Source organism: Artibeus jamaicensis, unplaced genomic scaffold (genome assembly GCF_021234435.1).
Source record: "Artibeus jamaicensis isolate MK-2021 breed Jamaican fruit bat unplaced genomic scaffold, CSHL_Jam_final contig_233, whole genome shotgun sequence".
NCBI classification, from domain to species: domain Eukaryota; kingdom Metazoa; phylum Chordata; class Mammalia; order Chiroptera; family Phyllostomidae; genus Artibeus; species Artibeus jamaicensis.
In genome coordinates, this window is record NW_026521486.1 from 27,329,669 (window position 1) to 27,347,697 (window position 18,029).

An 18,029-nucleotide genomic window follows, 5' to 3' on the forward strand; every position below is an offset into this window, starting at 1 on the left:
GAAAGACAAATAGCAAAATACGTATAAATATATGCATCACCGTGAAAGTTCTTTTTGCATTTACAAGATGAGTGGGAGCGAAGGACAGTCCTTGAAATTTACAAGAACTCCTGATTTCAAATGGCTCACATATAATTGCATTATATCCTCCTCGGTGCTGTGGAATGGAGAGTATGTGAGTGTTTAAATGGGATAGGGAGAATGAAAGAGGGAAGGGATATTCTCTCTCTCCCCCTCCCCACACACAGACACACACACACTGCATCACTACAGTCACAACCACCACTCCCGTCCGAGTGTCACTGGCCCTTTGTGACCACTACCGAGAGCAGACGTAGAGTAGTTGAGAGGGGGCTGGAATCTCGTTCCGACTTGCTCAGGAGGAGTCAGGGAACCCCCGGCAGAACTCCTGAGTCCGAGATTGTGGAAAGGGTTGGGGCGGAGCCTGAAGAGGGGTTGGCCAGCAATAAGGGGCAACGGGCGGACCCTGGTGAGAGGGCTGGGAGGCTGCTGTCACTTTATGAATCCGCAGCCCAAAGGACCTTTCTGCTGCCAGAGGGTCCGGGCGGGCTGGGCCAGGGTCCCCGCCTCTCGCTCACCACGCGGACCCCGCTCCTCCTCTGGCAGCGGTGGTGGAGGAGGCAGCAGAGCCTCGCCCACTCCAATCCCCACCCTCTCCATCCTTAACAGTTAAAGAACAGCAGCGCCTGGCACGTTTCCGGAGGACCCCGGGAGCAAAACGGGAAAGGAATCAGCAGCAGGCAGATTGGAAAGGCAGCATGCGCGCTCCGGGACCAGCCTCGGCGCCCAAGGTCTGAGGCTGCAGTCCCGGTTCGCCATTGTGAGCCGCCCCCAAGGGAACTCGCCTGCGCCACCGTCCCTCTGGTCCCCATCCACGCGGTGATGGGGCACCTGCCCTCGAGGACGCCCGGCGGCCGCCGCCTTCTGCCTCTGCTCTGGCTCTTTGTGCTGCTCAAGGTAAGGAGCCCTCCATCCCCGCCCCGGCGGTCCTGCCTGCGCCCGCGCTCCAGCGCCCTCGCTCTGCAGCCCGGGAACCGCGCGCCCCGGGACCCGAGGGCCCGGCCGCTGCAAGCTCCGGCGGTGCAGCCCAGCGCACGCTTTGTTGTGCTAGCGCGTGCGTGGCCCCCGAGATCCTACGGGGAGATGATGGAAGAACAGCGAAGTTCGCTCCCTCCAGCTTTCACCCTTTGTGCTCTTTTACCGCCGCTGGTGTTCGCATCAGAGGTGGGCTTGTTGGATAATGCTTCCTCGGGAAAAATGAGGTCACTTTTACTTCTGGTCGCTATGTACTGCACCCCAACACTGCTTAACCTTTCCGCCCTCCCCCAACCGAGTGTAAGCCTGCTTTGTGTTAATTTACCTTCTGCTGGAATTGTAAACCGGGGGCCGAGCTCCCTGCTGCTAGGGGATTGCTGGGGGTGGGTGGTGAGCATCGTTTTCTTTGAAAAAAATGAGTGTCAGCTTGAGCTTGGAGAAGGTTCCTCTCTCCCCAGTCTTCGCTCTCCAGCCGGGGAAATACCCTTTACAAAGTCTCAGGACTTTTCCCCACTATATTTATGGGGGATAGTACCTCTAAATTTCAATGGCAGAAAAAGCTGTATAATTTACTTTTTCCTGTCTTCTTTGGAATATCCTACTTCAGGGTTTTACTTTGAGGAAAAGAAAAGGGGCTTCTTAAAAAAAATCCTAGTTTGACAACTATACTGTACATGAACAATTTGAAAGAAATTTTAGCTAGATGTCTTTCTTCTTGGAAAGTGGTGTGAAGTTAAGGGGTAATTGTCTACCACTTGTGTCCTCAGTGGGTCTCCTTTAGTTTTGTCGTTGAGTCCTTCCTGTCCGTTCTCGGGGAAGCAAACTGTGTCGACTGGTTACAGGGAGCTATTCTTTCAGCACCACAGACACAGCTTCGTTAGAAATGGATGAAACATTCATGGATGCAAGTGTTTTCTTATCAAAGAGTCACTTCTTCCTCACGTGCACCATTAATTGTGAACGCTTGACAAAGAGATTGTGGAGCAGGACCGATGGATTGAGAACAGCGTCAGTTTTAAATATTCCATATTTTCACTTCTCTTAGTGAAAAATAGGAAAATAGTTTCAGAGAGAAAGAACAACGGAGTGAATAAAGAAACTTCCAAATTATATTTAAAATGTTTATTCACGAATCCTGAGTTTGAGTAATAATTTTATTTCAATTCTGGTTAATAGTAAGCTTGGGCACGTGCTTTCACTCCAGGGGGTTGCAGCTCCGTGCCACAATGTGCTCGACTTAAGTTTTCTATAACATTTTTTATTTGTCAAATTCTGTCATGACCTCTTGTATATGCAACACTTGTCATGTATCCAAAGTGACACATGGAGTCACCACACATTTACCGAAGTAACAGCTAAGGATTTACATGTATGACATGTGCTCCAAATCCAATCTTTGGCAAAACTGCAGGTTTTTATTTGAATTCTTCACAATGGCTGAGAATTACAGAAAAGGTTTGGGAGTGGACATAGAATGCTGCAATTAAAATGTAAAAAAAATGTGGCAAAAGTTCTAAATAAAACTTGATATTGGGATGAGAAAATAGTCAATGATGGCATAATGGTATTCTCAGTGACTATAATAGAGGTGCACCTTGTCCCACATAATAGATGTGCTTCTGCACATTTGTAGAAGATCCATGTCAGTTTCAGTAAACTTCATCACATTGCAAACACACTGATGAGGCTTGTCATTTAAGTAAATATTTTAATGGGACAAATAGTGTTGTAAGGCTGTACTCTTCGTTTTATAAAAATGCAGTATTTTATGTCATCCAAAAGTAAATTATACCTGAGGAAGGATAACCACTCTTCCAGTCAGTCTTACATGTACTGAAGACACACTGTGTGCCAGACAAGTCTTCCAAGTATTTCACATTTGCTATTTCATTTAATCCTATTTTGTTACAGTTGACAAGAGATGCTCAAAGTGGCAAACTGGGTGCATATGATAATGTATTTACATGTGGGGAATAGTGCATATTACCTGGTAAATTTGGTACATAATATAATCTCTTTATAATTTGTAGAAACCTTTGCATTTAAGGTCATGAATGTGTGTCAATAAAATAGACCTAAGATGTAATTAGTGACAGGAACATGAAAAAATCCCATTATTAAATATTGAGTTGTCAATTGAATCTCAGTGATAAGATCTAAAAAGGTTTGTGTGGGCTGAGTAAGAAACAAATCATCCCTCAAAATCTCTGTGGTTCTCATATGTCAATAAATCTTTCACTAATCCATTTGAAATATCCTCCATATACAAATGAAAATCTCTAAAAAACCCTAGAGAAACTCGAGCATGAGACTTAATTTATAGTTTTAGCTTTTTCACAAATTGGAAGCAAGCAGGTTGGTATATATGGCAGGGAAACCTGATGATTTGAATCTGTGTGATCAGCTAGACCCAGTTTCATTGAGGTGTTCCAAACATGCCTGGCCATGGATATCTCTCTGAATCATTCCCTATCCATGGCTCAGTGATGGGCCCATTTAATCAGGCATCTTGCATTGTCGAAATAGTCTGCTGTATGTTATGAGGTGAATAGTTGAGTAATTGGTGTTGCATAAGCACAGTGTTGGTCATAAAATTTTTTAATTTATTATTAATATTAAGGATATATGTAAATAGAAAACAAAAGTACAACTTCATTATCAAATATACTGGGAGCCTACCAATTTCAAAACCTTCTACCCACATATGAATGTAAATGGAGTATTTGTCTGGTGAGCCTCCCTCTTGTGCATCTTCCCATAATTCCCCTCGCAAACAATGTAGCTTCTGTCACTTATCTTATCTTTACTAAACCTCTCACTGAAAATTGCTTCCTGTATCAGCTCACAGTATATCAGGATTTTGTCAACTAAAATGAAAACTGTAGACTATGACATTATAAGAATGTAAATTCTGCCTTCCCTGAAGTGATGCTCATTAGTAGTCAACTGGACTATTTCCCTAAACTCGTAGGCTTGGCATGAATCCTTCTTCCTTTCTTAACCTCATCTCTATATTTCCTTCCATTTCTGCTCTTATCTGACATAATCAAAGAACATCACATTTGAAAAGAATGCCTTAATTATATTCTCTGGAAGAGGTTTATCTTTACTTCTATAAAACACACATGTTATGATGCTGGCCACAGTACTCTTATTCAGGAGGAATAGACACTTTCCAAGGTCAGACTGCCTTTCTCTACTTCCTTAAGTTCTGCTCTCTCTTTTTCTTTTTCTCCCTTATCCCATTCTTCTCTCTTTCTCTCTCTCTCACAAACACACCCACTCACACACACACACACACACACACACACACACACACACACACACACATACACACACATACCATGAACTTTCATGTTCCTCATTGAAAGCTCATCTTTTTTCTGGGGCAGCCTAGACCATCCTCCTAGCCACAGAGTTGGCTCCTCTGTCACTGACCCCTTTGATAAATGTTCTTGCCAACCTTTTGGAGAAACTCTTTCACATGTGACATCCCCACAGAGTTGGAAAAGGTTCATTGGGATGGGTTTCTATAGGGGATTGGTGACAATACTTTCCTCTGTGCAAACTGTTTCCTTTTGTTCTTTGTTATGTGAACAATTATTATTTTATGAAAGAATGGAAAATTCACACTATACTTCTGTTTCTTTTGGACCCATAAAATATACATCTACATACATAGGTAATTACAAGCAATATATGAGTTGTACTTTATTTTAAATGTAGCACTATTTCTAGCACCTAAATATCCAACTAAAGGTATTTAAATTTATAAGCACATTGACTCCTGAGTCAATATAACTCAAATTTGAGTTATATTTATATATTTGAGTCTCGAGGGTGTACAAAGGACCTTTGGTGTTAGATACAGTTGGTGAACCTATGTAAAATGTGATTGACAGCAGTATGGCAAAATACAAGGCTTAGCAGAAACTAAACAGCAATGACCACAGACATTTATTTTTTATTTTTTTCCTAAGTTAGTTTCTTTAGGTACATACTTCCAATGCAGTTGCCTTTTCAGAAGCATAGTCCCAACGCAATGATAAGCTTTGCTGGAAAGCACTTAGTGTGTTTATTTAATTACTCCAAATATGTTGTAAATATTTTTGAAATAAAGAAATGTTTATTGTAAATTTTTGTCTCCCACTGTGCTCAGTATGTAGTATTGGGGATATATTAGAAGCTTAATAAACAAAATCCACATTTTTGGCATCATATAAGTAGTTTTGACTAATATGTGTTAAATATCATAATATTGACTTGTGAACACATCTTTAAGAAAAAAACTTGAGAAAATTCTTCTTACAATGCAATTCTTACACTAAAATATTAGCAGTCCCTTCTATCAACGACTTATTAGAGTTGTAGATCAAAATACTGATGTTATTTTCTCCCAGAAAAGTAATACTCTTGATTTTTTGTTTATTTATGAGGAGAGAAGAGGACAAGAGCCTTGTGTTCTGCCTGCAGCTTCCTCCCACACCATGTGCCCTCTTACTCATTTCTACCTGCACTATACAGTACCTTCTATGGGCAGTCTGGTTACCTAATAATCTGAGTGAATTGATACCACCAACCAGAGGGTATTTGAAACAAGGTTGTAGAGATTTCTTGATTGAAATATTTTTCTTTTGCTCTTTGTTAAAACATTTATGTGAAATAGAGAAAAATGATGTATACTTGGAAAAGTATTTCAGAAACAGAGAATCAGAACTGGAACTAGGACTGTGATTTTGAGAGTCATATTACAAATTATAAACACACACAGTCATTTCTGTAAAAAATAAATATACTGAAAATTATGGAATTGAGTGAAAAATGTTTGGTGAAAACAAATGCATTACTATTCTATTTATATGAAAATAAGTGAATTTCCCTATCAGTATTCTCCATTTACTTCATTAACTTTTCCTAAGTAGAAATGCTGTAGAGTTCATTTTTCTAACAAAACTGTTCCTATCATGAAGTAAATTAAAATGAAATAAACCTGGTAATTTTGTAATTTTACCAGCTAATAAAAAAGAATAAGTGCAATGTACAACTTAGTGGTCCAAAATCAGAATTCTTTTAAAATATTATCTCATTTAAGCGTTTTTCATAAAAGTAAGACTTTTGTTATTTTTCTCTTATTGCCCTTTTACTTTTAAAAATATGTGTGAGAAAATATCATGAGTCTACCTTAATCCTGTTCCAACATTCTGACCCCCTTATTTACCTAATCAAATGCGGTGGAATTTCTGTCTTTTGCTGTCTTTGTCTTTAACCCATACCAGAGACCAACTCTGAGCCTGTGTCCTGGGCCAAATTGTGCTTCCCTCTTGGTTCCACCCATAGGGGCTTATGATTGGTATATACAGAACCAGCTGTTAGAGCAGTGCAGAGAATCTTCAGTGCCCTTTGTACATTTGGTCTTATCTGAGGTCTGGCTCCTAACTCTTTGTACCTTACTTTCTGAATCAGGATTCTACTTTAACTCCAACATCCCCACCTTTTGATCCCAGCTTTAACATCTAATTAATCTCTCTGTGTTTTTTTTTTTAGTTTTCTTGAGCATCTTATAAACTTTCTTGGCTGACCAGTCTTTCCCAAAGTCAGAATGGCCACATTGGGAAGCTGCTTTTTTTCTTAAATACTAGGTCTATCTCTTGGATCCAAGGAAAATAATTTACTACAAATATCATTCAGTTAATCAAACATTTATTGAGCTTCTATTGTGTTCCAGGAATTATATTAGATATTATAGGTATAAGAATGGAATAAGTTGAAACCCCACAAATGGCATAGAGAGAAAATAAACAGAAAAACAAAATGTCATTAAAATGTGGTCATATTTGTTATATTGTGTTAATTGAAGAAAATATGGGGTGCTAGAAGAAAGACAGCTATATTTCATGACCGAGGAAATTATTTCCTATAAGATGATGCTTGAGCTGAGTCTTGGAGAATATATGTGATATGGGTTAGGTTAGAAAACTGCATGAGCAGGATTGTAAAAATCCAGTGTTGTAAAAACACACGACAGTGTTTAGGAAAATACAAATGTATACAGAGGAAAATGAAGTCATAGAAACCAGTTGATGGAGATTTATACATGCTGTGCCAGAAAGTAGGGTCTTTATTCTTTAGGCAAAGATAATTATTAAAGAACTTAATTAAGGCTTAGTGAGGTAAGATTTGCATTTTAGATGGATCCTTTGGCTGTAAGAAAGGCTATCCCAAAGGTGAGGGCAGGCCTGGAAGCAGTTAAACAGCCAGGAGGTTATTGTAATGGTCCAATTAAGAGATGACAAATGTTGACAGCAGAGTGATGGGAAAAGGAACTGAAGGAAGAGAGACAATGTTAAAAATAGGTAAATTGTCCATGTGTCCTTTATACTAGTTCCTGTAAATGGAAGGGAGGTGGGGAGCACTGGGTGGGGGGTGGGCTGGGATGGGAGTAAAAGACAGAAAACTGTACTTGAACAACAATTAAATAGATTAATTTAAAAAATAGGTAAATTGGCAAGACTTATTAGATTGTCCAGGTGAGGAATAGCTTTGCCTGGGATGTTGCAGTTTTAAACAGCATGTGTGCTAAATAGGGTCAATTTCCCTCCAGCTAAGCTTCCCCCCTTCCCCACCCTGCTCAACACCAAGAAGCTTCCCTGTAGAGGCTGCTTCTTCAAGCTCTCTGTACTGAGAGAGCTTCCTTGGCCTATGCCGAGTTTGACTAATAAGAGGCACAAACTGAAGATTACCAGTAGGAGAAAGAAAGTGGAACACTTACCCAGTACCCACCCTGGCTGGCCCCTGTTAAGCAGTGGCTTCATTTCCTCTTCCAGTTTTATAGTCCTGCTGCTCTTACAAGAAAAAGTTCTAGCTAAGTTGTAGAAACAGCATCTTCCTCTTGTCCTTTTAGGGCAATACCATCTCACTGCTCTTTGCCCCTGGATGCTTTTCCATCCCTGCTCAGTATCATTATTCCTTCTCCACACTTTATTAGTAGTCTCTTGATTAAACTCTCCAGAATTTCCACTGAGTGTTGGGATCCCAGCTGACACTGAGAATAGTGAGTTTCATGGTTAGACATCTTGAATTTAAAGTGTCTAACAGGTACTTGGATATGGTCAGACATCTGGGGGACAGAACACGCCTACAGAAGTGAATGTCCCAGCAGAAGGCAAAGGAGAAAAGGGCAATGAGCCAGAATGGGGTCTTGAGGAGCAGCAACATTTAATAAGGAACCTAAAAAGATGAAGAAGTGTCAGCCAGAGAGGTCCAAGAGTAGAGCAGAATCAATGAAACCCAGAGCCTAGGAAATTTCAAGTAGGAGGGATTGGCCAACAACATCAAATGCAACAGAGAGGTCCTATAAACTAAGGGCTGGAAGATACTATTGGGTTGGGAACTAGGCTATAGGCTTTTGGTTTCTGTAGACCTTGAGAGGGGCAGCGTGATTCTGGGATTGAAAAGTAAGCTGGTCACTTATTTAGTAAGAACACAGACATTGGGTCGGAGAGACCTGATTTTAATCTCTGCTCTTGGCTGTGCCATTTTCCAGCAGCAGAATATAGGAAGGGTTATTTCACCTCTCTTGGGCCACTTTGCTAATTTGTAATGCATGTATCTCAGAGGATTCTTGTCAGGAATAAGTAAGATAATAGCCATAAAGCATTTTAAACAGTGCCCAGAATATAGTAAACACTCAATAAGTGTTACATACAAAATGGAGAAGAAATAGGACAGTAAAAATTGCCAAAGCAAAATCAATAGGTAGAATGATAGAAATGTGTACAGAGCAGAATCTTCCCAAATGCCCCATGGAACATTAGACACTTGCAATGTTAGCAGGTGTTAGTCAATTTTAACTTAAATTTCAGAATCGGAAAAATTTGCATGGAGGAGAACAACCATTCCCAACTTTCTTGTCAAGGACTGATATGCAAGAAACTTCCTTGGAAGAATAAAAAATGTATATATTATCCTTATTTTATGGATTGTGCTAACTCTGGGTTTGATAATTGTACCTAAAATGTTTTTTTGACTTCTGACTATTAAAGAGATGGACAAATTATTTTAACACTATTTTTTAATGTTATCTTAATATGTGACAGGAGTTCAATATATTTTGTTTGGTATAGTCCATTGAATCATAAAACTATACTTTTGAAAAATCTAGTTGAAAACTTAAGCTGGTAGTTAGGTTTTGTAATGTTACTGCCAATTGGTCTTAAATGGTGATGTTACTAACAGCTGAGAGGTGGCTGGACCACACTTGGACAACTGGTTTGTTGTTTGCTTTGGTCTTGGGATGAACCATTTCCTGGTTGCGGCTCTCCCACATTACTTGTATCTCCATCATTTTAGGGGATGCCACATTGTGATGGCTTCTGCTTTCTTACATGTTAAGAACAATTACTTTGACTACAGACTTGACAGATTATAAAGATCAAATACAAAATGGTTGATGTCTCTCCATCCTGTCTTCAATTTCCCATCATGCCACTTTAAATGAGCCATGTTTTCTGCCTATTCTTACCCTTCTTCTCTTTCTTGGCCACAGTAGACAGTTGGGTGGGGGGAGCTCATTCTGCCTATTGGGGGTCCAATGATAAATCATAGTAAGGGGTTGAGAGCACAAGTGTGAGAAAAATGCATGGCCCATAATAAGCATTTTGTTAATGCAGATTTTATTCTAATCTCTGTTCAAAGGGCATTTCCTCAACATATCTTTATTGAACAGTCAATGTAAAATCATCCCTTTTACTCTAAAATCTTACTACTTTGCCCCAGGTGTATTTGCTTTAGGGAATGTACCACTCACTATGGGACATTATATTAGGTCTTCATTATTACATAGCTTCTTCACTAGAATGCTTGTACGTTCCATGAGAGCAATGACTTGGCCTGTTTTGTTCACTCCTACATCTCCACTGCTGGAAGCCTGCCTGGTTCATGGTTGATGCTTAGTTTGTTGAATGAATAAATGGGGTGAGAGAGGTCAAACAGAAGGTATGGGACTGACCGAAGATAGAGGAAGAGCAGGATGTAAGTTTAAGGAATGGAGCTGATGCACAGCAAGGGGAACCAGGAGGGAGAGTCTGTTGGGGGGACAGTGCCAAGTAGAGCTTGGAGAGGATGTACCATCGGAACGGGGAGATGGGCTGGCAATGCTATTTGGTTGATCATATGGAAGGAGCAAGGTTTCATTACAAGTGAAATGAACTCTTAGACATCAAGATAAGGTTCCTCACACATTTTTCTTCATGCCATTAATTAGGTCCGAGTAAACCACTGAGGAAAAACGTGGTCCCAGCTGATTATTCTTGGCTTTACAATTTGAAAATATCAACATGAAAAGAATTTTTAAGTTGGTGAAAGACAAATACCATATGATCTCACTTATAAGAGGATCTAATGAATAAAATAAACTAACGAGCAAAACAGAACCAGAGACATGGAAATAGGGAATAGGTTGACAGCTGCCAGAGGAAAAGGGGAAGGGTGGAATGAAAAGAAGGGAAAGGGACTAGTCAAAGAACATGTATGAATGACCCACAGACATGGACAATGGTGTGGGGATGGACCGTGGGAGCAGGAGATGGGCTGGGAAGAAGAGGTTAAGGAGGAAAATAATTGGGACAGCTGTAATAGAATAAACAAGAATTAAAAAAAAAAAGAAAATTTGAAATTAAAACAGAATTTTAAAAATAATTTTTCTTCACTTTTCTCTCACTCTGCATGAAGATGGGCCCAGGTAGGCTCTGGATTTCTAAAGATGTTTCTGGAAACTCACACAAATAATTGAAGCTAAGATAATCAATTATTATTTTTCTTTAATACTTAAACTTATGTTCTTTTTATTTCTGAAAATGATGACTTTAATTATCTAGTTATTATCTAAACATTTATTTACCTAAAATTATCATTTATTTAAAATTATTTATTAATTATATTATTAATATAATATAATTATATTATATTAATATAATAGATAGTATAATATCTAATTAATATCTAAGTATATCCATTATAATATCTAATTAATATCTATTATAATTATATCTAATTAATATAATTATATGAATATAATAGATTATGTTTATATAATTATATTATATAATCAATATAATTGTATTATATTAATATAATATAAAATTATCACTATACTTATTATTAATAATAAATAAATTATTGTTTATCTAAAATTATTTATTTATCTAAAATAATTATCTAATTATTTATTATCTAAAATTATCTAATTATTTTTTAAAAGCACATGGGTACTGCATAGAACTTTTTAAAATGGATTGTAGAAAATGAATGTAATTTTCTGTATAAAGTTCCAACAGGTAATTTTATATGAAAAATGGTAATTTAAATACTGTATAATAAATATTTTATCTAAACATGGACAATTAGTTAAATGGGCTGATTAAATTAGCATTGTATTTAATTTAATGTTTGTAATATACACCAAAAAACTGGATTGTCAAGATTTTCAAATAAATCAACACAGCAAACAAGCAAGCAAAATATAACCAAAGACATTGACATTGCGAACAAGCTGACAGTAACCAGAGGGGAGAGAGGAGGGGATAATAGGGGAAAAGGGTGAAGGGTTTACAGGAACAAGTGTAAAGGACACATGGACAATAACAAGGGGGATGGAAGCAGGAGAGGGAGGTGGGAAGGGGTGGGGTGGTGTGGAGGGGTGGGAAGAAAAGGCAGAAAACTATACCTGAACAACAATAAAAATCCAAAGTATTTAGAAATAATAATAATAAATATACATTTTAATAAGCTTGGTAAAAAAAGAGATTTTCAGTGACTAAAATAAAAAATATCCTTAAAACAAATGCTATTATTTACAAAGTTCAGTATTTCACTAGAGATTGAAATGTATTATATTATTTTATGTTAATCTATATCTATAGTCTAATACTGCATTGGAAAAATGAGGAAGTTTGGTTCATTTTATTATGACATTAATTTTGTGTTTGTTGATAAATCAATCAATATATATTCTAGAGCCAAAAATAGGGGAAATTTTGATCAGATTATTTATACACTTACATATGTGGCTAAATAAAGATCCTTCCCCCCATGGGTTTATGATGTGGAGAAGTGCATCTGGAAAGTGTAACAATAACATTAATAACCTATGATTAATAAATTTTTTTCTTAAGTTTAATAATTTTTAATATCAAATCAAAATTTCTGGAAATTTTCAAGAACACATTTATATGTTCCTCTCTGAGCTGTTGCATCAGAATTAAACTGTCATGCATAGTCTCTTAGATAAGCCAGCAATTCCTATTTAAGTTAAGCTGGTGATTTATAAAATATACATTTTAATAATATTGCTATGGGATTTCTACTCACTTTGATCATGTGCTGAAAATTAAAGTGTAATCATAACAATGGGAGTCTTCTTGCCAAATACTGTAAAGTATAAGCATATTTACAGTAAGTGCCAACACTATTACCATAAGAAACACTTCACTACTTGGATGTACTTGAAATTCCCAGATTTTATCTAAAAAGAAAAATTGGTTCCTAAGTTTTCTTAATGTTAAGTTGATTAGTAAAGTGAGTAATAAAATGCCAAGGGAATTGTATATTGTCTGTAATGTTTTATTCAACAGCATGTCATTTGGTTCCCCCCTAATGCATTATAGAAAAAATCAGGTTATTATGAAATGCACTGATATGATAGAGATATTCATATATAAATACACTGATGCAATTTATTTTGCATCATTGTGGGGAATTTCTTTTATAATTTCCCCTAACTAAATTATACTTTTTCAATTAAACTCTCAGAAATGACTCTTGGCCTCACTCAAAATAGTTAGATACTTGGGGTTTGTAATACGGAAATTCTGGTGTTGACAAAACAGTGCTAAAAAGATGGCAAGGACTTTGAATTAAGTTCCACTGAGTTCAGTCTAAAAGTTTAGCTAGTAAGCTGTTTCTTTTCAATTAGCTGAAACTGTTGAATCTGCTAAAAATCAGCTACTGTTTAGAAATATTCCAGGTTGCTTCCTTTAATTTACTTTTTGAAATCAGTTGGTCCTTGAACAACACAGGGACTGAAGCATTTACCTCCCACAGTCAAACATCCAAGTGTGACTTTTGACTCCCCAAGAACTTTACTAATATCCATCTGTTAAGCAGAAGCCTTACTGATAACATACACAATCAATTAACACAGTTTGTATGTTATATGTACTATATACTGGCTTCTTATAATAAACTAAGATAAACAAAAGAAAATGTTAAGAAGCTATAAAGAAATGATATGCAATTTATAGTATTTATTTAAAAAATCAGCTTATAATGGACCCACTCAGTTCAAACCCATGTTGTCAAAAGGTCAACTGTATTTGCAAGTAACACAGCTGTATCTTTAAAGTCCTTTTTCATCTGATTGCTGCAACGTCTTTTAATTTTAGTTTTTGAAGATTAATTTGGAACCTAATGAGAATCTTTTTATTAAGATTCTCATTGCTATGCTGAGGTCCTCAATCAGTGTTTTTACTATGTGGTTTCTTATGGCTCTGAAGGAGGGAGTTCTTAATTTGAAATTTTTAAGTCTGAATCAGACATGGATCATACAGAGGAATTTTGTAAAAATATATTTAGAATTAGAAAACTTAATACATATTCATCATGGAAAATGTATAAAATACAACAGACAGATGAAGAAGAAAGTAGTACTTCCTATACACTCCATTCCAAAATAACTACCATCTGGAGATTCATCATTCCAAATTTTTTCCTATGTCTGTGTATCTGAGTGTATATGTAAAAAGGAAAAGAAAGAGTATCAAACTGTCGTACTATTTTAAGATGCTCTTTTACTTTATATTATGATAATTAAAAATATTTTATTTATTTATTTTTAGACAGAGGGGAAGGGGGAAAGAAAGAGAGGGAAAGAAACATCAATGTGTGGTTGCCTCTTGCTTGCTCCCTGCTGGGGACCTGGCCTGCAGCCCAGATACATGCCCTGATTAGAAATTGAACCAGTGACCCTTTGGTTCGTAGACCCACACTCAATCCATTGAGCCACACCAGCCAGAGCTATTATGGTAATCTTTCAAGACGTGAACATTTTTAGTCCTCTGTAATATAAGACATTAAGCCATAGGTCTGTGGGTATATTGTATCCAGTTTCCAATTGTATTTGCACCAGGAAGATATGGATGATCATAGATATTGATTATAATTATGAAGTGTTGGGGATCATCACCTACATGTGCATCTTTCATTAGTGTGACTATTAATTGTACAGAGAAACTTCAGATGCTATGTTGACAGGCATTTATTTCCTATTTCTCTATAGTTAAACTCAATGCAAAAAGAAAAAGCTCTCAAGAAGGGTTTCCAAGGCAAAAAGATATAGGATTAAATTCTGGCCATGCTCTTTGTTAGCTGTGTGACATTTGGCAGTGAACGAAGGCACAAATTACAGTGCCTGCCCAGGTCACCATTCCTCCAATGGTCAAATCTACTTACTGCCTTCTCCACCAACTGCTACCCTTTGAGGAAATCTCCTTTTTGATTCATATAGTCTGTAAAGGGGGTATCATCTTCCTACTTGATATCAATGCACTGAACAGAGTGGTCAGTCAAAGGATGTACTGTGACTCAAATGAAAACTTTATTGGATCTACAACTCACTGACCACTTCTTTCAGATCGGCATGTGAACTAAGCCAGACCTATAGGAATCTGTCCTTGCAATTATTTTCAAACTGGCAGTCATGGGGAAAAGTCCTCTCCTCTCCAGTTGTGGCCCTAAGACATGAGCTTGGAAGTTTTCCCCAACCATAAAAATGACTCACAAGAAAAAACTTTTTTCCAGCAGAAAAGGAAGAAGTAGTAACTGTAGAGCCTTTTACATTGCATAAAGGCTGTCTCATGTCTTAGACTGCAGAAAGTCACTTCACAGGTATTCAGAAAGACTACAAAACAGCAACCTATCAAAATTCAACTTACTTCATCACATAGCTGAGCAGGCATATTAGTGATCCTTGGGATTTTTTAAGGAATCTGAATCAGAGTGATTATATAATTCCTCAAACTAGCCAGGGCACTTCCAAGAGTGAAGAGGTCATTATGCCAGACAACAGACATAAACTGACCTGTTCTGGAAAAACCGGGAAAGATGGTTACTCTTTCCAGAATATACTAACAAACATGTCTGATGCAGTATGTAGTCCCGAGTTCTTCATCCATCTCACACATCTCCGAAAAATTCTGCCTCAAACAAGGTGAATTAGCCATAGAAGATGAATTGTAATTATCTTCACCAAAAACTAAAACTTGTGCAGGAATGCTCACAGCAGCTTTGTTTGTACTTGCCAAACACTGCAAACAACCAGGATGTCCTTTAATAAGTGAATAGTTAAACTGGCATTTCCATACCACTTAATACTACTCAGCAATGAAAATTAATGAACTATTGATATACATAGCAACTTGAATAAATCTCTGGAAAATCATGCTGAGTAAAAAAAAAACAAATCACAAAAGTTGCATGTGGTATGATTCCATTTAAAAATATCCTTGAAACAACAAAGTTACGGAGATGGAGAACAAATTCATGGTTACTGAGGACTGGAAATGTGGAGGTATACGTGGTTATAAAGAGGTAGCATGAGGGAGCTCTGTGACAGTGGGACAATTGTGTGCCTTGATCTTGATGATAGTTACATAAAGTGATACATATGTATGTGTATATATATATACACACACACACATGGTATGCATATACACACACATGCAGACACAAATGAGTGCATATATGACTAGTGAAATCTGAAAAAGTTTTACGGACTGCACCAATGTCAATTTCATAGTTGGAATATTTCCTGATTTTGCATATTTTCTTGTTTTGATATGTAGCATATCAACATTAGGGAAGACAGGATGAAGGGCTCTTGGGACCTCCCTATACCTTTCATGGAAAGCTTCTATAAATTTATAATGACTTAAAAATGTTTTAAAAAATTGTTTTTGAGCACTTGACACTCTGCTAAGTATTCCAATCTACTCATTGACAATTAGAGCTTCTTTCTTGAGGACTGTCTCTAAAAGACAATAATTACTTTTGCAGGATATCTATACAAATGTACAAAAGTAAAGATATCTATACAAATGTGGAAAATTTCAGGAAAGTACAGAAGGACCTCAATAAAGCACCATTAGCTGCAAACTCAAATGCATTATGAGAAAGGTTACATATTGAACAATAGTCATATTAGATTTATCTACTGAGTTCTACAAATGACTGAATGTTAAGGCATTATCATTTATAATTCCCATAACACCAATGGTAAAGACAACATTTTAATGACTCTTCAGAAAATCAGTTAAAAATGAAGTCATGGAAATTACCATTGTGAGAGTTAAGGACAAAATACTTTATTGATTGATTGATGAAATAATGTTATTCTTTAGCAATTATTAAGCAACATCTTGGAATAATATAAATAAATTAGAGTAAAATATAGAGTTTAAGACAAGCTTAAGAGATGAGTAAAATGAAATATAAACGGAAAATATATGAAGGTGAATAGGTGTTTAAATATTTCAACTAGTCAATCATCAAATAGGTATTAAACTGGACATGTAAAGAAGGCACTTTGAAAAACATCATAAACATGTAGCAAGTTAAAGGGCAATATATAACTTAATAATGTAATAAAAAGACTAATGCAGTCATGTATTAATGTGCAAATGAATGGAACAGACAACTATGCTTAGCTAAGTGCTCTTGCATTCAGATAAGGGAGAGCACTTAGTCTCCAAGGATCACTGTTTTCATGAAGGAAGACAAATCTCAATCTGAATCTTGTCTGATAGAGTTCAGATAGATAGACTAGGTAAAGAAAAACATGACAGATTAGAGATACTGACATTCTAAACTAAGAGCATGAGAACATGTAAGTCATATTCAGGAGGCTTGGGTAGAAGAGAGGATGGATTTGGGTTGTGAGGAGGATGAGCGGTTGGACGTTGAGAGGGAAAAGATTGTTTTGCCCAGCCAGGAGCTTCTATTCGGAACCTTCTGTTCAACGGTGCTACAGAGGCAAACATTAAAATGAGCTTTAGCTTAGCTGTGGTGTGCAGGAAGAAATGATCACACCTCATTTTCTCTTTAATTGCTTTTATAATTCTGAATTTGCTGTTAAATGCAAATGCTTAATTCTAAGTATGTGTGCTCTGTCTTAATTAGATAAAATAATCCTCTGTTGCTTGGGTAGTTCAGTAAATTAGTCCCTAGATTTCAACTCCTCTGGATCATGTTGTTTATGCATGAATCTGTATGCACTCTTACAGATAAATGAAAAGTAAATGGATTATTTTTCAGAGACAAGTTGTACCTGTCAGTAGACAAATTTGTATTCACTCCATGTGACCAAAAATTGCCATGTCTAATATAGTAATTGTAATTCACATATATATGCCCCCATCCTTGTAGAATTTCTTCTACAGATTTATACTTTATTTAGAATTACAAGTGAAAATTACATTTTGTTAGCCAAAAACTAAATAGAAGATGTAAACCTATTATATACATAAGCATCCTACCAACTCAGCCATCGAGGTCCTACAATAGTGCTGTATTTGTATATAAGGTATGTCCTGAAGGAAACAAACAACACTGTTATCTTTGGTGTAAATTAGAATGTAATTCTTCCAAACTTCACTGCCTTCCTGACCATGACAGTGATGATACTGATGATCACTACCATTTATTTAGTGGCTGCTGTTTATCAGGGGCTGTCCCAGGGATTTTACATACAGGATCTTTTTTTGTCCTCATACACTCCTGTACATCATTATCACCATTTCAGTATGAGGGAAATGCCCAAAGGGGTTCAGAATGAAACTTCGGCCTGTTTGAACATAGATTCTGTGCACACTAGGCGGTACTGTTTCATGTGAAAATTCTCACATGGCTTTTATATCCGCCTT

At 37.0% G+C, this 18,029-nt stretch overlaps 1 protein-coding gene across 4 annotated transcripts in view; it reads left to right on the plus strand.

The window, feature by feature from the left end:
• Window positions 1–436: 436 nt before the first annotated feature.
• The window catches only part of PTPRO (protein tyrosine phosphatase receptor type O), a 196,660-nt gene continuing 179,067 nt past the window's right edge, over window positions 437–18,029 (plus strand). For 2 of the 4 annotated variants that reach the window (XM_053662210.1, XM_053662211.1), the window contains exon 1: window positions 438–978. In XM_053662210.1, coding sequence (XP_053518185.1) covers window positions 904–978 — 75 coding nt within the window. In that variant the 5' untranslated portion in view covers window positions 438–903. Of the gene's footprint in view, window positions 979–18,029 lie in introns of all 4 variants that reach the window. The other 2 variants (XM_037136640.2, XM_053662209.1) reach the window with 2 other exon arrangements.